A 26,221-nucleotide genomic window follows, 5' to 3' on the forward strand; every position below is an offset into this window, starting at 1 on the left:
TTTTTAATGGACACATTTATTTAAGTTTTATTTTTTTGTAAAAGATTGAAAGTTTTTTTATAATTTCATGATCTTGTAAATTATCTGGAACTATTATTTTTAGTGATAAAATCTCATTAAATTATTATGTAAAATATAAAAACCAATTCATGGACACACAATGATCAGCAAGTGATCACTCTGTGTCCATGTGATGTTTATCTCATATTATCGCTGATATTAATTAATTGCTATCGTGCTAATTTTATTTACATCTGGATAATGTACACTATAAATAATAATTTTTTTAATCTAATTAAATTTTAATCGTAAAAATTGTGATAAAAATGATTTATTTATAGAGGTATGTTTAGATTACAAAGCTCAATCATATTTACTGTTTTAATGATTTATTTGAGGAAATAGACCTTAATTGTAACGTACAGAAAATATTCAAAATTATATTTTACTAACAGGTAAATTATATTCTAATAAATACATCATTTTACTTCTCCAAACCTCAAAATCTTTACGATTAAAATTAAAATTAAAAATAAATTATTGTCCATAGTGTATATTATTCATATTTGCACAAAATTAACATGATTAAATATGAGTTTTTATCACTAAAAAAATGTTTCTGCATAATCTGCAGGTCAAAAAATTATAAAAACATTTTCAATTTTTTATAAAAAAAATAAAACTTAAATAAGTGTCTATTAAAAAAACGCAAAAAATATAACTGCAAAGTTATCTCGACATAAAAATATATTTGACATAAATATATATTTTCTGATAACCTATACACATTTGTATATGCAAAGTTTTTCCGCTAACAATCGTGATTATATAATTTTCGCGATAATATTTCAAATAATAGAATTGTACGCAACAGTTATGTAAAACGTTTGATTCGTTAATTATCTACAGTCAAGGCTTCCTTACGCTAACTAACGTCATAATATCGATCGCGTGACAAATTCGCGCGTGACGTCGCGTCGATCCGGAGTCACGGATATAATTTCGCATCGCGACAGTCGCGTTTCCGCGTTCTTTTATAGCAGGGAGAGTCAAATCGCGCGCGCGCGCACGAATTTGCAATGGTAATGCCCTGCTAAAAATTTCACCGAGTCGTTTTAGATACCTTTTGACATATTTTATTGCCCTCGCACTATACGTGGGCACGCCCGATGATCGACGGCTGCACCTGCGCGAGCGATTTTTTTTTTCGAGTTTTTCCCTTATTTTTTTGCCATTTTTTTGACCTTTTTATCGCGCTGTTCGCGGTTAAACTGTACTGACGGCGGAACGGGATGGAAACATCCCGTTTGTCCGTTCCTTCCGGTCTCACTCTGTTTTCTGTTAATAATAATGCTCCCTTTTATCCCACAGGATCGGCTTTACACGCTTTCGCGAAACGCGATTTCGACTGTGAAGCTATTTTTTTTTCAAAGGCCTCTATAATCGATAGTCCGCTTATTGCATTTATCTCTTTTTCCCATTTTTTTTATCTCCGCTGTGTTTTAGTTACATTGAGTAATAGTCGGTAAACACATATATCTAAGCCTTGATGTTGCATCAACACTTATCTAATCACTATAATGATTGATGATTTAATGCGTGATGTGTAAAATTTTCTCTATTTGATACGACGATCGAATGTCACTTTCACGTCGATTATTATGGCTTTTTGTGTGCTCATGTAATACAATCGCCATTGGTAATTTTATGCTGAATAGAATTACCTTTACAATCTACAAGCGTATTTCACTGTCAGCGATACTATTACAAAAAATATAAAACTCGCCTGTATTCTAATACGTAATACGTAACAATTCACTGACTTTTGTAATCGCATAGTTATATGTCAGCAGTAGCTAATCTAAAAATAATGTCTCTTATTGACAGAGGCTATCATGCTTTTCTTGCCTTCATTAATTTGAAAGACTATCGTTTTTCCTCTTCTTTTTATGGATACGTATACGTAATATTCTAAGACATTATCAAGTTACTGAATGATAGTAATAAATCAAAGAAATGTTTTCGGATTATCGAGAGAGATTTGCCCGGTAAAAAATTTGCTCGGTAAAAACACAAATTTTCCTACTGTATACCTAATATTCTAAGACATTATCAAGTTACTGAATGATAATAATAAATAAATGTTTTCGGGTTATCGAGAGAGATTTGCCCGGTAAAAAATTTTTTATATATAACAATATAAAATTATATAGAAATATATAAAATTATACATATAATCGCAAAATTATTTATGAAATATGTCCATACATAATTAGATAAACGTGCTTTTTATATATAATTATATAAATATATATATATATATATATATATATATATATAATAAATAAGTATTTCTTCATATGTATAAATATATATGTTTTGTATATAATTTGACATATGTATAAATCCTTATAATTTATATATAATTATGTATAAAAATAGACATATTTTACATATAATTTTACGATTATATGTATAATTATACAATTATTTATATACAATTATATATAAAAAAATTGTTTACCGAGTGCGATTTAAAAAAGACTTTAGACTCGTGACGCACGAGAATTAGAATTATGCAAAATCGCGCGCGAAAAGACAATGAGAGAGAATAATTCGTGTTATGAGATCATCTGGATCTGTGTGTTGCGTCGGGTATGTGTTATTCGACCCGAATAAACGTGTTTATCATCGGCCATGACCGCGAGAAATTGGAATACTTCCGGAAAGAGCCGGGATTCTCTCCGGTTAAGCGAGTGCGCGCGCGTCGAAATTTAACTAATCGCGCCGAATTCGCGGGGAAATCGGAATCGGCGTCCGCGAAACATTGAAAGCAGCTTTCGAATCCTCCAAATCGTACGGCAGCTACGGTATGTGCTATTTGGCCCGGGCCACGTGGAAGCGAGCGTCAAATAGTTCGCCGAACCTGGAAAGCCGGCCTCGGCATATTTGAGGAGCTTTTGCCGCTTTTGGAAAACGATTTGCGCCAAATCTGGAATAGTGATACACGGACGAGTATCCGGGATAATTGGCAGCAAACTTGACGCTGGAAATTATCAAAGGCATCGGCAGTATGAATATTTGGATGGCTTTCGTACGAGAGGAATTGAGCGCGTCTTTTCTAACTGAGAATATGTGAAATGCTTCCTAGAATTCTGTTCGAGAGAGACGTGTATTAACCAACAATATATAAGACTTATTAGATAATTATATATATATATATATATATAATTGTAAACGTATGAGGAAAAATAATTGTATATATAATTATATATCAATTATAATTTTTTATATATAATTATATATTATTATGTATAATTGTATCAATTATATAAATCATGAATGAGATTATCGTTCTTGATCTAATCTGCGATTGCTATTATTTATCTTATTTTAAAAGTCATAATAACACTTGCATGATTAACATAACGTCATGATTTAAAATTATCAATCTCATTTTGCTGTACATGCATCGATATATTGATTAGATTTTTTATTAAACTTTGTTTGGCTTTAAATTTTATAATAATAAAATAATTTTATAAAAGTGTGTAGCGCAAAATTATACCTGCCGAGAAAGAGAGAGACAAGACAGACAGACTACAAGAGAGAAAAATATTTGTAATGTAAAGAGTTAGCAAGAAATGTATTACAAGATTTTTATTTATTTTTAATCAGACCCGTTTTCGATAATTTATCTATATCTGATAACGTGTCTCGAATGATTTGGCAGCTTGAATATTTCGATGATTCGGAGAGGGACAGACAGTACTGTCTGCTTTATATCCGCAGAAAGAAGGCAAAAGCCGACAAGAACGCAGGGTAGAAGGCAAGGAAGACTGCCGCGAGAATTTTCGCGTAAGCACTTTTGCAGCTCGGCCTCTGTCGAGTGAAACGACTTTAATTAGGCAACTCGCTAACGACCCGACGGCAACATAAATCACCGTTAAACCTCCCTCGGCTACGCCGAGAACCACCCTCGTTCCCTCATCGTCTTCATCTACCCCTCTCTTTCTCTCTTTCTCGGTTTCTCCTGCGTTTGCCACCAGATTCCTTATGCTCCTCGCGACGGTCCATCATCCATGGTGAGCGTAAGTTACTTTATTTCGGAATATGTCTACCAGGATGGGCGTCCGCAAGATTTTTTCCAGAGAGGGACGTAATTAATTTTTTTTAATTAATTAGGATTAAATAAGGCTTTATTTACGAGCGATAATGGACGCAAATTATATTATTAATAATTTTAGAGTACTCTAATATATTTAATACAGCTGAAATATAATTTTCATCCATTATCGCTCGCAAATAAAGCCTTATGTAATCCTCATTAATTTGTCAAATTGCACCGAGCTTTTTATAGCTTTTAATTTTTTCTTGTTTTCTAATTTTTAAAACTTATTTTTTTATTATTTTGTTATATATATATATATATATATATATATAAATAAATTTAAAAAATTAGAAAACAAGAAAAAATGAAAAGCTATAAAAAGCTCGGTGCAATTTGACAAATTAATGAGGATATATATATATATATATATATATATATATATAACAAAATAATAAAAAAATAAATTTTAAAAATTAGAAAACAAGAAAAAATTAAAAGCTATAAAAAGCTCGGTGCAATTTGACAAATTAATGTTATATATATATATATATTTTACCAGTGAATGACTTCTTTAGAAATATTGTGGAATAATAATCCGAACTTTTTTCCCGAACAAGAAATCCCTGGCATATCTGTGTAAATATTTTTCACCGCATATTTTTCTTGTAAATTTTACTAATTATAAGGTTCAGAATTTTATTGAAGAAGCTCTAATGGAGTTAATTAATTATTAAAAAATGGTTTCTTTTGTATTATAATGCATATAGCATTTCTGAGAGGACTTTCTTCATATTTGTCTTCTTTGTCCTCTCTATAACTGAGGCAATTAGCTTCTTTTTTGTACTTTGCCCTAAATGTACTAGGGCTTTTTAAATCAATGGCAGTGCAATGCTCTCACGCACCCATGCGTGCACGAGTTGCTTTTGTGGAATGATTATACAGTATCTTAAGGCCACGTGCGTCATAACTCATTCTTTGGATTATTTTTTTTCAGAATTCCTTTCTGTAGAATTTTCATAATGAATACAAATAGCTACGTCTGCTATTTTCTGCTCAGCAATTACGTAATCTTGAACTTTTCTTACACCGACCATTAGGTCGCAATTTGCATAAGACAACGTTTCTCTTTTTCTCTTTTTTTTACATACATACATACATATACCATGGTATATATATATATTTATATATATATTTTGATAATATTAAACATTTATGTTTGAGATTTTCCATTTAATTTTATGCGCGCATATGTTGTAATTTAATTATCCTAATTATTATCTACTTATTGCCATCACGTTTATGAATAATTTTGAATGCATAATTAGTACATTACTTGTACTCAAAGCACGCAATTTAAATAGAGAAGATTAAGTTTAGATAATTTGATATAAGCATTTAAAACAAGCCTCTTTTAACACAGAGCAGAAAATGAGATTAAAAAATTTATTTTTCTCCATACTCCTCTTTATTTATGCCTTTACGTATCTGGCTGTGTATATGTGGTATAAAATTACATTTTCGCAATATATTACTTTCGAGATAAAAAATGTGCTTATCTTTAGTAAAAGCTCAGAATTATATGACTTGCAAAATTCATATGTGCCTTCGAATTTAGTGGATTATTTTATTTTTTCTTTTTCTCCTCTTTTCACCATCTTTTAGTCCTTTTTCTTTCCACGCTCTTATGCTTTTAATATGTTAAATGGCGAAAAATGAATTCTCCTTATCTCTCTCTCATCTTTATGATGAAAACTCACGAATCCCGAGTAAACACAGAAAAATTCGCGATCGAAATCTGCGCGCACATACGCGACTTTTTTAATCTTATCGTTCTCCTCTTCTTATACGAATGTGTTCTACATTCCACATCGCCGAAAATTGCCGCGTATCCTGGGGCGGGCCTGAAACGAGTTTCAGGATCGCTCATCGATTTCGACGTGATGCGTATTTCCGTGCACGTTCGAGCGTAAACAGTGATTTCGCGAACGGAGGAGATATCGCTGTCTCCTTATCGAGCTTCCGCGCGTATACTTTGCGAATATTCGATACGAACGGATTCAGCAAGGATGAGGCCCTGGAAAGATTGATAAGTAGAATAAGAGAAACTTTTTTTTTCTGAGAGAGAAAGAACTCCATCGTATTCGCTCGCACAATTTTGTAACGAATATCGTGTAATCTTACATCGAATCCGCGATCATACTCGTATTAATCGTGCAGCTGTACACAGTTGAAAAATTTCTGCCAAATTTAACAGATATGTCCCAAACGGTCACATAATATGGATATGTTAAATGGAGACACAAATATTGTGTTAATATTTTAACACAAAAGAAATGCAAAACTTTAAATAATTTAAAATAAATTTTGTGTAAGATTGACATACTTTTAATGTAAAAATTAACAAAAAATATATTAATTGTAGATTTGATCATCCTTACTTATATTATAAAATAGAAAATTAAAAATTTTTTCTGTAAATATTTTAACAGATAAATCTTGCCACTAATAAAGCAGAACATATTTATTGTGTAAAATTAAAAATAGATGCACCTTGTGTTATTTTTGCATTTTTTCAGTTGTTTTAATAATTTAACATTTAAGTTCAATTAACAGATCAGTAATATGTTAAATTAACACATAAATGTGTTAAATATTTACACAAAAGTGTTTTATATATTTATTAACGTTATATTGATAAAATATAATTAAAATGAGATTAATTCGTGATCTCGTGCTTTTTGAATTCGTATCGTTGCACAGTATTAATCTTCTATTAATCATATACATCTAATATTTTTAATATAATTTTATAAATATATATACATATTTATATTTACTTTACTATAATTATATAAATATTCAAATTAGAATATATTTATATTATTATAATTATTTAATAATATTGTTATATTGCTATAATAAAAATAATAATTCTTTATTAATATTTATGGTGCGTTGTTGCACTTATTATATGTATATATAATGCAATAACAAAAAACTTAAATTTTCTCTTTTCTTAACTATCCTTCGAGGTAGTTCTGTATTTCGGAGGATAATCTATTTGAAACTATGTCGTAAGTTGGTCAGACACTACGATCGATCGCTTTAATTTTATTATCTCACTTCGTGACTGCTGTACCTTGATCTCTTCTCTTCTCTACTTCTTTTTCTTTTGCTCGCTCTTGCCTGCTCGAAGCTACTTCCGTATTTTCCGTGCTCTTTCCGCCCTTATTTTCACGAACCCTTCGAGATCGCGTTACGTTCTCTCACAGTTTCTTCTTTTTTTCTTCTTATCTTTTATGCAATACCAGAGATACATTATATCCCGGAGTTAGAAAATTCTTGAATGAGAAGGATCACCTTTAACTTGTGTCTTAATTGGAATATCGATCGCATTAATATGTTAAGTATTTTTTCTTTATGGATATTTACGTGAATTTGTTATTTTGCATTATCAACTTTTCCAAGACAGAGAGCGAGAGACAAATTTTTAAATAAAGAAAATGCATCAATATAAATTATTATATATTCTTAAAAATTAATCATACACGCATCAATATTTTTTTTCAAATAGTATTTATCACATCTAATATTTTTAATATAATTTTATAAATATATATATATATATACATATTTATATTTATATTACTATAATTACATAAATATTCAAATTATGATATTATATTAATTATAATATTATATTTATTAATATTTTTTTTTTTTGATAGTTGCAATATTGAAATTTCTGTACGAATAAAAATCTATTCGATTCTTGTTAATATTATCTTTTCGAATCGCGTGTCACCCTACGACTGCGAATAGCATCCATTCGCGTGCAACGCAACGCGGTGCATGGAGATGCACGATGGATTTTATATCGCGCGTGATTTACCTCGCGATAGAGATGGAGGAGAAATCTCGGAATCTTACACGACGCGAAAGATCTCTCTCCCTCTCTTTCTGATTTTTCGTTACCGGCATATTTTACGCGCGCGCGTCGCTGTGCAAAAATTCAGGCCAGACCGATAGATATCCCTTGTCACGTATCGACGTATACCGGGAGAGATGATACGGATGCATTGAGAATGATGCGAAACCTCTGAGACGAGGCGCATTTTTCTCCCAGGTGGTAGTGTGGAAATATTCGTGCGCGGATATGTAATGTAAATCCCTGCAAATATCCGCGTATGTCCCATTCCGCGAGTTCTTGGTAATGGAATTTGACATTAGGAGCGACGCTAGAAGGAAAGAAGGAATATAAGCAGCTAGAGAATGAAAGAGAGAGGAAGGGAGATTAAAAAAAATATATAAAAGATATGATATCTGTGTGTACGAAATTATTATAGAATTGTTAAAAAATATTAATTTGATAATTAATTAATTAATTAATAATGAAAAAATAAATTAATAAAAAATTAATAAAATCAATAATTAAATAAATAAATAAATACATTAATTAATTAATAATTTGATAATTAATTAAATATTAATATTTACATTTTGTTTTATGCAGAAAGAAAATGGGAGCACGTGTAATGTAAATCCCTGCAAATATTCGCGTATATGTCCCATATTCCGCGGGTTAGTGGTAATGGAATTTGACATTAGGAGATCCTCCTAATTTTACATTACACATTCTCCCATTTTCTTTCTGCATAAAACAAAATGTGAATATTATTAATTAATTAATTATCAAATTAATATTTTTTAACAAATCTATAATAATTTCATACACTCAGGTCAACGCTAGAACGAAAAGAAGGAATATATAAACAGCCAGAGAATGAAAGTAAGAGAGAGAAGGATTAAAAAATATACAAAAAAGATAGATATCTGCGTGTTTCACTGCGTGAAATTATTATAGAATTGTTAAAAAATATTAATTTGATAATGAATGAATTAATTAATAATATTTCTTTTTTTGTTTTATGCAGAAAGAAAATGGGAGGATTAATAAAGAATTATCGTAAAACCTTAGAATTTGATATTAGTGAACTAATTAAGTTCTCTGAGCTTAAAAAGTTATCTCTTTTTTTCTATTAATTATGCAGATTTATATTATAGCATTTACTGTAAATGTATCTTTAATGAACTCCAAATATGATGATGTACAAGGATTATATTAGCAAATATTGAGATATGTAGATTATGCAAATTTGAATTACATTTTTTATGTTGCTCTTTAATCTTTCTTATATATTCCTTGAAGTAATTATACATCAAATATCCGAGTGACAGAAAATAGTAATTGCAAATTTGTTTCTCTCTTTCTTTCTCTCGAATTTGATATACCATCTGCGAAAAATGTATAGCGATCGCGAAGGAATATCCTTCTTTGTCTCGACATCTCTAATGCTCGAACCCGTGATTATTATCAACGCAATACGCGGTCGTTAATGGATTAAACTTGTAATTTACGTCACAATCAATTACGAATTACCGACTCGCACCCGTAATTCGCCTGTTAATTGCATTGTTAATTATAGATTTTTCGTTATAAGTGCACGCGCGCGACGGCGAATGCATGCGTAATTAATCAATTAAGAGCTGTCGCGCAAGCGGAAGATTACGTGCTCTTGGCAATTCCATTTAGGATCAGAGTCATTTGTAACGGTCCGTTACGTGCGTTACGTGCCCGGCTCTCTGTAACCCTGACATTTTTAGTGCAAATTGCGATTTGAATATTTTGCACTCGCCATTGGCTTTGTAAATTGAACCGTTGTTTACAATATCGTTGAAAAAGCTATTACGCAGCCTGCTAAAATACCAATAGTACACTGCTATTAAATTAAAACAACGTTTCAATTGATTCAAAGGCCCAATAAACGAGATAAATTATTTTCACTTTTTTTATTTACTTTAATTTTTACATTTTTTACATGTTTTTTTTATCTATTCCTTCTTTTTCTTAGTTTTCTTTATAACTGATCTACGAGAGTCTTTAGCACATCTTATATACAAATTAGGACACTCATTAAAATGAAATGTATAAAAAATCTAATCAATATGGCAGCCAACTCAGGCCTGTCATATAATAATATATTTCACTATTTTTAAATCATTTAATAAAAATTATTCTTAATATTTAATATTTAACCGTGATTATTTTTAACATTTTTTCAATTGTGCACAAGATCTATCAAAAAACTGTCAAAATAAAAAAATCTGCGCTGGCGCACACTGAATAAATCGGCCTGAGTTGGCAGCTATATTAGTTACATTTTGTCATGCTTGACAGCATGTAGTCGATGTAGAAGTGTCCGACCTGTATATAAGACGTGATCCTCAGTGTCTTAACTGATTAAATATAATTTTTGTTTTATTGTATTTACAGATCATCCAAATATCAAGTGTTATTTGGGTCACGGAGGACTTCTCGGACTCTCGGAGTCTGTCTACATAGGACTCCCGTCGATTTTGATACCGATGTTTGGCGATCAGTTTCATAATTCGGCTGCAGTGAAGACCAGAGGTGCCGCGATAGTACTAGATTTCAATAATTTCAACGAACAATACTTTAGACAAGCTGTGGACGCCTGTTTCAACGATACCAGGTATGTTGCTATTCAGTTTCGTTCGATTAAAAAATATAAACGTATGCTGAGGAAAAGAAGCTAACAACAAATTTCTTTTCTTCGAAAAAACTTATATATGTATAAAATATATACATATACGAAAAATTTTAGGGGATGATTCTTTATCGAAAATTAGGAGGAAGGTTTATTTTTTCTCAAATTTCAGGCAAATTTAGAAAATAAAACTTGGTGGATATTTTCCACTAATAAAAAAGATATTTATTAACCCCCTTTTTTAGAAAAGTGTAACTCCTCAGGGAGGGATATAAGAAACCCTCTTTAATTTTCTACAAAGAATCTCATCTAAATTTTTTCGCGCTTATTTAGATACACCCTGTATGTTCTGCTACATTGAAACGAGTTACATATAAATCTGCCGATTCATTTCGCGATAATTTAATTGCTCATTAGCGAGAAGATCTCGAGAAGAGAATATAAAATCGTCGCCAGATTAATAATTAAAATTGGCGATTATTATTTTATTCGGAGCATATCCGAGATTAACTTCGTCGGCGAGAATATATATATTCGACGCGATGATTTTCTGGAATTTCGCCGATGTATATTTCCCCGACGCAGAGTTACTTATTACAGCGTGTAAGTTCCCACTGATATCGGTCACGTGAAAATTTCTCGCGCGCGAGAAGCGTCGTATAGCTGGGGGAGGAAAAAGGATCGCGGGGTGAAAAAAGGAGAATCGCATAATCTCTGTGCGGATATTCGCTCCGTTGAATATCTCACGAGCCGTCCGGACATACCGGATATCCGGCGAGTGCATCGTCGTTGCAGCCGAGGCGCCTCGTTAATCCGGCTCACTTGCAACCTCCTTTTCTCTCTCTCTTTTCTTCGTTTATTTTTCTCTCTCTCTCGCCCAGTATTTTCAATGCTCTTCATTGACATCCCTCTCTTTTCATCCGACGCTTTTACATACCGCTGTCTCTCGTTCGTTTTCCGAGAAGATAGACAGTCGGGGAGTTGAAAGATAGAGTGTCCAAAATTCCTTGATTTTTTCAGATTTTCCAAGACCAGAAATTCATTTTTTCCCCGATTTTTTAGTATTATTTTTGCCAAATATATAATTTGCATATATCTATATGATAAATCAATTAAATGTTAAATCATGAAATCCTTGAGATATTTATAAATGACATTGTCAGGGAATTTTATAAATCTAGAATTGTCAGGAAAAAGTCAGGAAATTTAAAATAATTCAAAATTTCAAATTATTAAGACAAATATAGAATAATGTGAAAAAATCCAGATAAATAGTAAAATTTCCCGACTGTTCCCTGACAATTCAACATTTATAAAATTTCCCGACATTGTCGGAGAATTTTACAGATCTGGAATTGTCAGGGAAAAGTCAGGAAATTTAAAATAATTCAAAATTTTAAATTATTAAGACAAATATAGAATAATGTGAAAAAATCCAGATAAATAGTAAAATTTCCCGACTGTTCCCTGACAATTCCAAATTTATAAAATTTCCTGACATTGTCGGAGATTTTTACAGATCTGGAATTGTCAGGGAAAAGTCAGGAAATTTAAAATAATTCAAAATTTCAAATTATTAAGACAAATATAGAATAATGTGAAAAAATCCAGATAAATAGTAAAATTTCCCGACTTTTCCCTAACAATTCGAAATTTATAAAATTTCCTGACATTGTCGGAGAATTTTACAGATCTGGAATTGTCAGGGAAAAGTCAGGAAATTTAAAATAATTCAAAATTTCAAATTATTAAGACAAATATAGAATAATGTGAAAAAATCTAGATACCATAAATAGTAAAATTTCCCGACTTTTCCCTGACAATTCGAAATTTATAAAATTTCCCGACATTGTCGGAGAATTTTACAGATCTGGAATTGTCAGGGAAAAGTCAGGAAATTTAAAATAATTCAAAATTTCAAATTATTAAGACAAATATAGAATAATGTGAAAAAATCCAGATAAATAGTAAAATTTCCCGACTTTTCCCTGACAATTCCAAATTTATAAAATTTTCCGACATTGTCGGAGAATTTTACAGATCTGGAATTGTCAGGGAAAAGTCAGGAAATTTAAAATAATTCAAAATTTCAAATTATTAAGACAAATATAGAATAATGTGAAAAAATCCAGATAAATAGTAAAATTTCCCGACTGTTCCCTGACAATTCCAAATTTATAAAATTTCCCGACATTGTCGGAGAATTTTACAGATCTGGAATTGTCAGGGAAAAGTCAGGAAATTTAAAATAATTCAAAATTTCAAATTATTAAGACAAATATAGAATAATGTGAAAAATCCAGATAAATAGTAAAATTTCCCGACTGTTCCCTGACAATTCCAGATTTATAAAATTCCCTGGTACAATGCCCGGTTCGCAAGATTTCCCTGATCGCTATAGACATCCTGAAAGAAAGGAGAAAAGGGTCCAGAAGGTATATCCAGGGCACTCTTGGCCCTCTGGCAGGCAATTTTTTTTTCCCTCCCTTTCGTCACTACTCCCCTCGTTGAAAATTCGAGGCACGAATCGCGGAAAGAGCGAACGTGTTCCCCGGATGGCTCTCCGGTACTCTCTTTTTGCCCTACCCCCTAATTCTTTTCTTCTTCGTCGATCGACGAGCGAGCAGCGCGCACGCGCTTCTCGTCCGGCGTGGGAAATCGCATGGGAAATTTCGCGAGCATTAAATGTTTCACAGGGGGTACCGAATCAACGGACGCGCGCCCCGTCGATGACGACGACGAGGTGGAGACCGAAATGAAATTTTACATTATTCAACGCTGCCCTCCTCCTTTCTCTCTCTCTCTCTCTTCTCCAAGTACGGTCAACTTGTTAACCGTACGCGCCCTCGTTACTGAATCAGCCGCGAACTATAACCGGTCTCCGAGGTATACTCGGGGGTGTCGAACGCGCAAAAGATCGGCGAACAGAGGGTACAGGGGGAAAAGAAGGGGAGGTTTATCCCGTGGGATGAGGCCAAGGAACTGTACCTTCGTTTATTTGACGTAAGCAACTTTTTTAGAATTTTACGACGCGTTTCCCTGCCTTTGTAGAGGACCCCGAGGAGACCTGATTGACGACTGGATTTTACAGTTCCGAAAGATAAAGAGTAAACCGCGAAGAAATTACATGGTTTTATTTGCGTGGTATTCTAATTATTTGGTAAAATTAATTTAACATGTCTATACAAATGATATATACAGCTCGAAAATTTTTGCGCTTTTGATATTTTAATTATGAAAAAAATGGACCTTCTCATTTAATTGAAAGTTTTATTTAATGAATATTTTGATGCGTGAAATTCTCGCGCGATTTTATTTCATTTTCATATTTTATTCAACATTCCTGAAATTAAAAAAAAAATGTAATATCCCGCATGAGAGCGAGATTCTGCTAAATATGCTGCAACGTAGAATCAGTTGCGGAAAGAACATGCATGCCATTTTGAAAACTTGACATTTGTGATGATATTTTTCCGCGAAACTTCTATCCGTCTTTGTGACTTTAATAACGCTGGTTTGTGTCATTATAATCAGTATAGTAGCACCTAAGCTTCACCTCCGGCTTTTGGACTTATATTGCAGTCTCGTATTAAAGTGTTGTGTACGCGATTTTCTGTTTTCTCTCTTTAACATGAGATTTGCATTTTGCGAAATGCGCCAAAAAATGACGGTGTTATTATTATAATTATACGCGAGTGTTTTTAAAGCAGTTTTAACGGCAACAACAAACGCGAGATTTTCAAGGAAACCATATCCTTTTTTCGAAATTATCATATTAATGCTACGTCATTAGAGAAAATATCAAATATGTCGTTTAGAAGATGATTAATACTATATGTTCACCTTTGACATTTCCAGTTGAAATAAAAAAAAAAATTACATTTATTCGTGTGAGGAATTCATTGCTAATTGTTGGGGCGTGTCAAGGAGAAAGAAAAAAAAACTGAACCCTAAACTTAATCCTAACAAAAACTTAACTCTAATTGAATCGTAGTTGATGAGATGAGGGTGGAAAGTTTACTCCGTGTGTTACAATTTCTCTTATTCAGGATTTTCTGCTGATTAAGTGTTTCTCGATACGTCTGAACGGATTTATTTTACATTGCGTAATAAATATAAATATTTATTCATCTACCAATATTACAGACGTTGATCGCGCGAAGCGGGAGTAATTGTAGGGAATTATGAAACTAATGATCGTAACTTAATATCGCACGATTATTATTTACGATTATCCCACAGTTTGCCGGTGGCAATCGTTTTTTACGATACTCTTGCGAATTCTCATCGCGAGAATCGTTATGAAATACGGGTACGTTTAATTTAGCGGAACGAGGCGGCACCGATGTATATCATCGTGCAAAAATTCGCGAACCGCTAATTACCCTGGAAATGGCCAACAATCGTGAGTTTATAAGGAAATTACGTTCTTTTATCCTCTTTTACGTAACGCGTTTATGCAGAAATTAATTCCAAGGGGAATATCCCATTTTCATTAACGACTATCAAGCAAAATATAATTATTATCAACGTTATATACATTATTGCAATTATATAAAAATATAATTAAATCGTCATTATTATTTAAATATATTAAGATCGCGTATCTCTCCCTGCGCTTGTGTTTTTGTAATTTATATACGAATATATGATATCGCGCGGGATACTATATTAATTAAAGCTATGCGGCCGATGAATTTATCGAAGCTGCGAATTACACGTGCGAATTTGAAATAGCTAAACGCGATAATGAATTTGCCATTGCGGTGATAAAACGTGCCTAATATCGCCGATATACGCAAATTCTTTTCGCGCGATACACGCTCCGGTGACGCGCGAATAATCCGGTCGAGCGAGAGAGAGCCGGCTTAATAAATCAGAGAGGGATATGAAATTGTTGCGCCCGGCTGCTCATTTTCGCGTCGTACGACACTCCTTAACGTCGGCGTAATCACGATGCCGTCGGATTTACGAGCCGGCGCGCCTTGGACCTTTAGCTAAGGATTTGCTAAACTCGAGTGATATATATATATATATATATATACATATATACGGGGTGTCCCAGAACTGGCAGTAAACCTGTTAAGGAGATGCTGCCGTTGTTCTATCGACTTTAATTTGGATCACTTTTTATTGAATATACAGATTGAAAAGTACGAATCTTTTGATACAGGCTTTTAATCTTATTTTTATTACTTCTGTATTATTCTTTCATGTCATCTCTATTAGGAGCGCCATATTTTGTGCACAAATAAACTGCAGAATTTTTGTATTAAATAAGTATTGTTATAAGCTGATGCAAGAGGAAATTTATTAATTTCATGTAGAGTTTACTTTAATGGAATTTTAATTTAAGGTTTAGTTCTGAAGAGATGAATGATGGCAAAAATTGAGAACATGCAAAAAATGATGGCCTTCCTCGACATTAATAATAGGTTTACCCTATTAATTTTGGGACATCCTGTATATAAGTATACGCGCGATTCCAGTTTTATTATAATATCGTCTGCGGACACGAATTTATACATTTGACCTCTAGAGGATGATCCTCTAAGCTATAATCTTTTGTCTTTCGTATTTCTATCTGTTGGGATTATAAATATAAAAAAATTATAATAAAATGTATATTCTGTGTATATAGAGAGATATTATAATTATAAAAAATATGAAAAGATATATACTATATAAAGAATATTAGTTATATAATTTTAAATTTTTACTCATTTATTTATCATGGAACTGTATTTAAGTCGGTTACTTTGACCGCAATGTTTTAAAATTTAATGAATATTTATATATAAACTGAGATTTAATTTCTCATGATTATATATGCACATTGAAATTTTATTTATGGAAAGATATATATATATATATATATATATATGTATATGTATGGATATTTGATTTATATAGAAACTTTTTAAAATTTTCTTGCGCGTAAATTATCCCTCTGAGTCAATTCCTGATATTTAAAGAGATAATTGAATTCTTTTTATATTTATCAAGGGATTGAAATGTGAGTTTCCATTTTCGTAATGCCTGCGTGGAACGCAGTTTCTAATTTATACATCGATTCAAATCGGACACGCGTTTCAATGTTTCACATGTCGACAATGGGAAAATGATTATTGAAATGGATCAGATGTGCGTCATGCCATTCAACACGCTATAATGAATCCGCATTGTTTTAGAAAATACGATGCAATTATTCGAATGCGATATTATATGAGCGAAGAGAATACCGAATTATTGAAAGCGCCGCTAACATCATTTCGCCAATGATGCCGCTGTCACGCGGATCCATAACGTGGTAATTACCGTATGGTGTGCATTTACGAAAATGTAGGGTATATGTTACGATAAAATTGCGATACGCGATCTCGGATATGCACACAATTTTTCTACAAATTATCTTCCTTTTTCTATCGTCGTTGAAAATGTTGCACGATTTATTTTAATAAATTTCGCATATCGTAATAACACACGTGATATCGACCAATTAAGTATGATTATATATAGGTAGGTAGATATGATAGATTAAGAATATTTATTTTAAAATATAGACAAGATAACTTTATTTAGATTTTTTTTTTGTTTTTTAATTAATATATCATACATACGTATAGAAATAGAAATAAATGACTTGCATGAAACTGCGATAACATAGTTTTACGTGTTATCTTGGAATTCTAATACGAAATGTATTGTTAAATAAATATGAGCAATGTGCGTTGAAAATATAGGGTGTTTTGCGAAAAGGTGAGCGTGGTTTTAATGTTACAATTTTGCGTTGCAATGACACTCGCTTTGCATGGCAGCTAAAATAATAGAAAGCCACGTGCGCATGATGCAGTCTCGATAATGAAAGGAATTAATTAACGGTAGAACGTTCAACAAAAAGCAAATGTTTGATGGAAGAGCGCAATTCGCGGAATTGGAATATTTACATTTTCTCCACCAACTTACAAAATAGTCTGCCAAACCGATGTAATAATGAACGAAGTAAATCGATAGAGCACGATTTTCCCCGATTTGTTTAAACATGCGGGTTATTCGCGGGAGAGGTCAATTAATTGAAGTTTCGAGAGAATTGGTACGCACATGATTATTTGATCCCTTAGTTGAAGTTTCGGATTTATCGTGAAATATTTTAAAGGCAGATTTTTTCAAAAGTTTAAAATTAATACATTTTTCATCACAAAAAATTAAACTCATTTCCCCTTTTTCAATCTTTTATCATCTCTAATGATTTTTTCTATAATAATAATAATGTTTTCTCTATAAATTCTTTTATTAAATTCTCTTTCTTCCGAGTCAATATAATTGAAAAATTACAAATTTTCGCCATAAAAAAATCCACCTAACGGAAGATAAAGTATGGAAAGTCTCCGCGACACTTTGTAGGTCCAAAGTTCGTCGTAACTCAAAGAAATAGCTCTCGATTTTAGATAAAAAAATTACGAGTGCATTATCAGTAGGGCAGAAGTTGAGAAGCATATATATATATATATATAATTTATATATATATATATATTATATATATATTATATATATATAATTTATATATTATATATATAATATTATATATAGATATATATATGTATATATATATATATAATTTATATATTATATATATAATATTATATATATATATATATATGTATATATATATATAATTTATATATATATAAATTATATATATATAATTTATTATATATATATATATATATATATATATATATAGATATAGCGCGCAGACTCCTCCCGGGAAAATAAATTAACGATACCGAGTGTGTCCAATTATTTCGCCTCGGCCATCCGGCCGGCCGGAAGAAGGGGTTGTTACGCGACGCCGCATTTTCTCGTTTCCGCGAAGCGGTTCTCCTCTTTTTCCGTCCCTCTCCCCATCTCACCCTTTCCCGCCAGCTTCTTGGTCTACCTTTGTCGACCATTACATCCCTTACGAGCGAGCAGGTGCGCCGGAGTACTCGTAGGACCCACACAGTTCTCGTTTCTGCCTCCGACAGAAAGAGTTCCTCTCTTCTCTTTCCATTCTCTCTCTCTCTCTCTCGCTTCCGCAAAGAATAAGAATCCCTAGCACATTTTGCCTCTCGAATAAATCCGGAAGAGAGCCGTGGGTGAACAACGGCGGGAATGTCGGTGAGCCTGGAAGGAGAGAAAGAGGGGTCGTTGGAAATGGAACGAAAGGGTTACTTGCTCCGAAGGTAGGGGTAAGAACGAGAACAACAGGGCAATAAAGTAGACGAGGTGAGGCCTCCGAAGCGAGAGGGATGACTGCAAAACGAAAGAGGCGATGCGAGAGAAGAGGACGGAGCCGTACTACGTTATCCCTCAACCGTAACCGAAGAAGAAGCACAGAGACAGAGAGAGAGAGAGAAGGTGGACATAGAGGGAGACTGGAGGTGCCTTACCTCCTTACAAACTGCCGAAACTTTGACTACCGCCCTTACGTGCCAGCTTGCGCCCCTAAGTACATACTATCCCCATGGCTTGCGGTGTGCGTACGTGTGTACGTACGTTTCTGTATGTGCGTGTGCATTAAGTTAGGACGAGCGAAATGTACGTATGTGTGTGTGTGGGTGTGTGTGCGCACGCGCCACCCGGTACAGTGCGCTTAAGTAACGCCTGCGAGTTATCGCGCGAGCTCTACCCTCGTGAATGGGGGTAGTTTGGAGTCGAATTTGATTATAGGTCCAAAGTACTTTCGTACTTCGTGATAGCAGGAAATAGTGAGGAGAGAGAGAGAGAGAAAACGATGTTAAGGGACTAGTCTCGTATCTCGCGATACACATATTCAACTTCTCATACGTTATGGGGTTAGCTCGGCGTGTCGAATTTCGTTTTCTCTTTCTTCCTTTTTTTTTTTTTTTTTTTTTCAATGGCGAAATCATGAGTTAACCGGAAAACTTGGGGAGGAAAGTTTGTTGCGATTTTACGTTTGTCCCATCTTCTTCTCTCATAAAATTGAATAAGCTGTGTGCGGCTGATTATGTTCGGAATGTTGATCCTATTTTAGTGGAGTTGGGTCAAATTTGAAATTCAAATAAGAATCGACGGTAAAGTTTCGGAAAGTCGGTCTGCGATTGTTTGGAAATTTGGTCTCGATCTGAGGTATATACATACATATATATACATATACATATCAGCGTGTGAAGAAAAGTCCAAGAAAAATTTTTGCCGACTTTGACCTGGGTTCGACTGGTCATTAATTTGGTATATAAGCTTCTTCAATTTCCGAAGATTTCTCGGTGAGTTTGATGCTAGTCTGTCTTAATCTACTTGCAATCTTTTCTTTACTATTTAAGCTTGAAGATATATAAAAACTTGTTATCTTTATGAGAAATATTGTTTATGAATTTATATATATATATATATATATTATAATATTTTAAGATCCAAATTTTAGAATTATAATACTTTGACAATATTTGCAATGTGCTATAATATTTAATAAAACAATTGTTTTTAATTTCATATCATTTCATAAAAAATCAATTTTAAATCTAATCAAAAGAATTTTTTGACAAGAAAAATAACGAGTTTATATAAATATTTTTCATAATTTAATCTAATATAAAATAACATAAAAATAAATTTTGACAATTTTTGGATATAATTAAACTCGTTTGTTTATTATATTATTTTTTGTAGAAATGTCTATGCGTCAAATATTTTAAAAATTTTAAATATTTTTGAATTTTTCAATATAACCAATTTAAAATTTAGAATCGGAAATATATTGTTTCTTTTTGCGGGGAAAATAGATAACACAAAATAAAAGTATCTTTGCCTCTCTTCAAGATCATTTAAGAACATCGTTTCACAAGCGAAGTTGCGGTTTCGCAAATTTTCTTCAGATATATAAAATCACGTGTTACGACAAAAATACATATCACTATCGGTGTGACTACTACGGGCTGTAAGCCGAGTTGGCTTACAAGCGCAATCACGCACAGTGATCTTCGGGGATTGAACGGCCACTTCGCGTTCGCAGAAGAGCCGAGACGCAGAGGGCAAAAGGAGAAGTCGGGAGTTACATGGCGCTGGCACGGGTCACGGCTCTTTCGAGAAGTCGTAAACCGTACTCGAGAGCGTATTACTGTAATACGATCTTAAGATCGTGCTGATTATATTTATCACTTGTGGAAACGCGCGGATACGTTACCTCCAAGAGTAACATTATATTCCGGTAACTGCCTTTCGATCAGCATTCCCGCGAGCGCAAATATTTTCGACGAATAATGATAATATCTGAAATTGGTTTAATTTTTTTTGCTGGAACATAATTTAGTTTCCAAAATTTTCAATCAATGTGTCTTTGAATATTTTGAGAATTTTTAGATATAATTATAACACTCGTTTGTTTATTATATATCATTTTTTTCTGCAGAAATGTCTATGCGTGAATATAAAAAAAATTTTGATAAATTTCAAATTTTCTGGGCATCTTTCAGTGTAACTAATTTAGAACTGGAAATATGGTTTTTTGCGGGGAAAAAATAGACGAATGGAGACACGGAATAGCGGGAAATGCTCACTATTGTTCGAGGTACATAAATCATCTGCGCGCGATACAAATCACCTGTTTACGCGCGTGACGCAATTGTTTCGGAACACGAGTACAGGCGCGCGTTAAAATTCAGCTTATCCAGTTATTCTCTCGACAAGAATATTGAACCGTAATATCGACAGCCGCCTAATAGTAAAATATTAAGCATCAATCTTACGAAAAATATATTAAGCATCAATCTAATGAAAAAAGACTACCTTATCCTTATCACATCGACATTATAGAAATTATTAATATTGAGTGAATATGATTTCTTAATATCACCTAATTAAGTCGCTGTCACATCGATGTCGCATTAATACTTCAACATCACTTGATGTCGCGCTAAAATATTAATGCTATTTTACGTCGCGATTTTATTCGAGCGATCGACGAAATATTTCATCGATATCGTATTCGGTGCTCCGATAGGATCGAAAGTAAGTGTGCCTACTTGTCGGGCCGGAGAAACAACCCTCGTAAATCAACATCAAGCGGCAATTAAGGCGGGCGCGCGGCACGGAAACGAGAGAAAAAGCGAAGGGGAGATGGGTGCTTTCGAATCGCTCGACAATTTTACATTACTCATGCATGTAACGTTGTTGCGTTCGACAATTGGGGCGGCTCACGCGACGTTAAAACGACTGCGTGAATGCTAGCAGTGTGAGCTGCTACAAACACACGGAGAAAGAGAGATAGCACTCATTGTTTTACTCGTAATGCCCGAGACTGATAATTTTTCGCTCACGTGTCTGGATCGTGATCCTTCCTCCGTAGTGTAATCCCATTTTTTTTACATAACATCATTCTGTAATAAAGTCTCGACGCGTGACACGTGTTCTCAGACAAATGTCAGGGAAATATTGCGTGTTGATAAGCGATGAACTAGCGTTACAGAAGAGAACGCGGCTTACACATATATATGTATGTATATCAAAATTATATGTGTAATCTTTCGATCGTAATATATTCAGCAATAATGTGTACAATACATTATTAGCATTAAAATATATATTATATAATATTACTGCAGATTATAGAACCGGTCGGTTTAATCGTCAACTCGCTCACTGATCAATGTCTGATCATTACAATGGATGCTCCACTAATTTTCCTACATTTCCAATAATCTGGTTATATTATAAACTGATTAAAGAATATATCATTAAAATTATACGATTTAATATACGTTATTATTGTATTTACAATATGTAATAGAAATCATCGTGTTTATTTGCGTCTGTCAAGTATGCAGTCGTTTAGCTTGATAAAACTTAATACAATTATTGTCCAATCGTCGTGTATTTTCTTTATTTCGAGACTATTGACACTAGTTAAAAGAAATAGTTAAAAAATTACTAAATACTAAATAAATTACTACGGATTACAAAGTCGGTTTAATCGTCAACTCGCTGACTGATCAATGTCTGATCATTACTATGGTTGTTCCACTGAGTTCCTATATTTTCCATAATCTGGTTATACTATGAGCTCATTAAAGAATCCAGCATTAAAATTAGGCGATTTAATATACATTATTATCGTATTTACAATATGTTATGTATTGTAATATAAATCATCGGGTTTATTTGCATCTGTCATAAGTATGCAATCATTTAGTTTGATAAAGCTTAATGCATTGCCCAATCGCCGGATATTTTCTTTATTTAGAGTTTACTGACAATAGTTTAAAAAATAATAAATACTGAATAAATTACTGCCGTTTACATAGTCGGTCAGTTTAATCGTCAACTCGCTCACTGATCCATGTCTGATTATTGCAATGCTTGTTCCACTAAGTTCCTATATTTTCCATAATGTGGTTATATTATGAGCTCATTAAAGAATCCAGCATTAAAATTAGGCGATTTAATATACATTATTATCGTATTTACAATATGTTATGTATTGTAATATAAATCATCGGGTTTATTTGCATCTGTCAGGTATGCAATCATTTAATTTGATAAAGCTTAAAGCATTTATTGCCCAATTGCCGTGTATTTTCTTTATTTAGAGTTTACTGACAATAGTTTAAAAAATAATAAATACTAAATAAATTACTGCGGATTACCGAACCGGTCGGTTTAATCGTCAACCTGTTCACTGATCTATGTCTGATTATTCCGATGGTTGCTCCACTAATCTGTCTATATTTTCAATAATCCGGACGTATTATGAGCTCATTAAAGAATTTAGCATTAAAATTATGTGATTTAATATTCATTATTATCGTATTAAACAATATGTAATGTAGCAGAAATCATTGTGTTTATTTGCATCTGTCAAGTATGCAATCATTTAGTTTGATAAAGCTTAATACATTTATCGCCCAATCGCCGTGCATTTTCTTTAATTAGAGTTTACTGACAATAGTTTAAAAAAATAATAAATACTAAATAAATTACTGCGATTACCGAACCGGTCGGTTTAATCGTCAACACATCACTGATCAATGTCTGATCATTACTATGGTTGTTCCACTAATTTTCCTACCTTTTCAATAAGTTGGTCATATTGTAAGCTTATTAAAAAATCTAGCATTAAATTTATGCGATTTAATATACATTATTATCGTATTCACAATATGTGATGTAATAGAAATCATCGTATTTATTTGCATCTGTCATAATTAAGTATGTAATTATTTAGCTCGATAAAGCTTAACGCATTTATCGCTAAATTGCTGTGTGTTTTTTTTATTTAGAGTCTACTGACAATAGTTTAAAAAATAGTAAATACTAAATAAATTACTGCGGATTACCGAACCGGTCGGTTTAATAGTCAACTCGTTCACTGATTTATGTCTGATTATTCCAACGGTTGCTCCACTAATCTGTCTATATTTTCAATAATCCGGACGTATTATGAGCTCATTAAAGAATCCAGCATTAAAATTATGCGATTTAATATACATTATTATCGTATTCACAATATGTGATGTAATAGAAATCATCGTATTTATTTGTATCTGTCAAGTATGCAATCATTTAGTTTGATAAAGCTTAATACATTTATCACCCAATCGCCGTGCATTTTCTTTAATTAGAGTTTACTGACAATAGTTTAAAAAATAGTAAATACTAAATAAATTACTGCGGATTGCCGAACCGGTCGGTTTAATAGTCAACTTGTTCACTGATTTATGTCTGATTATTCCAATGGTTGCTTCACTAATCTGTCTATATTTTCAATAATCTGGTCATATTGTAAGCTTATTAAAGAATCTAGCATTAAATTTATGCGATTTAATATGTTATTATCGTATTTACAATATGTGATGTAATAGAAATCATCGTGTTTATTTGCATCTGTCAAGTATGCAATCATTTAGTTTGATTAAGCTTAATACATTTATCATCGAATCGCCGTGTATTTTCTTTAATTCGAGTTTACTGACAATAGTTTAAAAAATAATAAATCCTAAATAAATTACTGCGGATTGCTGAACCGGTCGGTTTAATAGTCAACTCGTTCATTTATTCATGTCTGATTATTCCAATGGTTGCTCCACTAGTCTTTCTATATTTTCAATAATCCGGACGTATTATGAGCTCATTAAAGAATTTAGCATTAAAATTATGCAATTTAATATGTTATTATCGTATTTACAATATATAATATAATAGAAGTCATCGCGTTTACTTGCATCTGTCAAAAGTATGCATTACTTAGTTTGATAAAGTTTAACACATTTATCGCTAAATCGCTGTGTATTTTCTTTATTTAGAGTTTACTGACAATAGTTTAAAAAATTATTACTGCGGATTACCGAATCGGTCGGTTTAATCAACTCGTTCACTGATCAATGTCTGATCATTACTATGGTTGTTCCACTAATTTTCCTACCTTTTTAATAACCTGATCATATTGTAAGCTTATTAAAGAATCTAGCATTAAATTTATGCGATTTAATATACATTATTATTATATTTACAATATGTGATGTAATAGAAATCATAGTGTTTATTTGCATCTGTCAAGTATGCAATTATTCAGCTCGATAAAGCTTAATACGTTTATTACTCAATCGCCGTGCATTTTCTTTAATTAGAGTTTACTGACAATAGTTTAAAAAATAATAAATCCTAAATAAAATACTGCGGATTGCTGAACCGGTCGGTTTAATAGTCAACTCGTTCACTTATTCATGTCTGATTATTCCAATGGTTGCTCCACTAGTCTTTCTATATTTTCAATAATCCGGACGTATTATGAGCTCATTAAAGAATCTAGCATTAAAATTATGCAATTTAATATGTTATTATTGTATTTACAATATGTAATATAATAGAAATCATCGTGTTTACTTGCATCTGTCATAAGTATGTATTATTTAGTTTGATAAAGTTTAACACATTTATCGCTAAATCGCTGTGTATTTTCTTTATTTAGAGTTTACTGACAATAGTTAAAAAAATAATTACTGCGGATTACCGAACCGGTCAGTTTAATCAACTCGTTTACTGATCAATGTCTGATCATTACTATGGTTGTTCCACTAATTTTCCTACTTTTTCAATACTCTGGTCATATTGTAAGCTTATTAAAGAATCTAGCATTAAATTTATGCGATTTAATATACATTATTATCATATTTACAATATGTCATGTAATAGAAATTATCGTGTTTATTTGCATCTGTCAAGTATGCAATCATTTAGTTTGATTAAGCTTAATACATTTATCATCGAATCGCCGTGTATTTTCTTTAATTCGAGTTTACTGACAATAGTTTAAAAAATAATAAATACTAAATAAATTACTGCGTATTGCTGAACCGCCGGTTTAATAGTCAACTCGTTCTCTGATTCATGTCTGATTATTCCAATGGTTGCTCCACTAGTCTTTCTATATTTTCAATAATCCGGACGTATTATGAGCTCATTAAAGAATCTAGCATTAAAATTATGCGATTTAATATGTTATTATCGTATTTACAATATGTAATATAATAGAAGTCATTGTGTT

At 32.4% G+C, this 26,221-nt stretch overlaps 1 protein-coding gene across 2 annotated transcripts in view; it reads left to right on the forward strand.

Annotated features, from left to right (window-relative positions):
• The window catches only part of LOC114944027 (UDP-glycosyltransferase UGT5), a 72,161-nt gene that overhangs the window by 3,300 nt on the left and 42,640 nt on the right, over positions 1-26,221 (forward strand). For both annotated transcript variants that reach the window (XM_029319730.2, XM_029319729.2), the window contains exon 2: positions 10,446-10,665. In XM_029319730.2, the coding sequence (XP_029175563.1) occupies positions 10,446-10,665 (220 nt within the window). The remainder of the gene's footprint in view (positions 1-10,445; positions 10,666-26,221) is intronic.

This window comes from Nylanderia fulva, unplaced genomic scaffold (assembly GCF_048542155.1).
Source record: "Nylanderia fulva isolate GAGA-0341 unplaced genomic scaffold, ASM4854215v1 Scaffold20, whole genome shotgun sequence".
Taxonomy (NCBI): domain Eukaryota; kingdom Metazoa; phylum Arthropoda; class Insecta; order Hymenoptera; family Formicidae; genus Nylanderia; species Nylanderia fulva.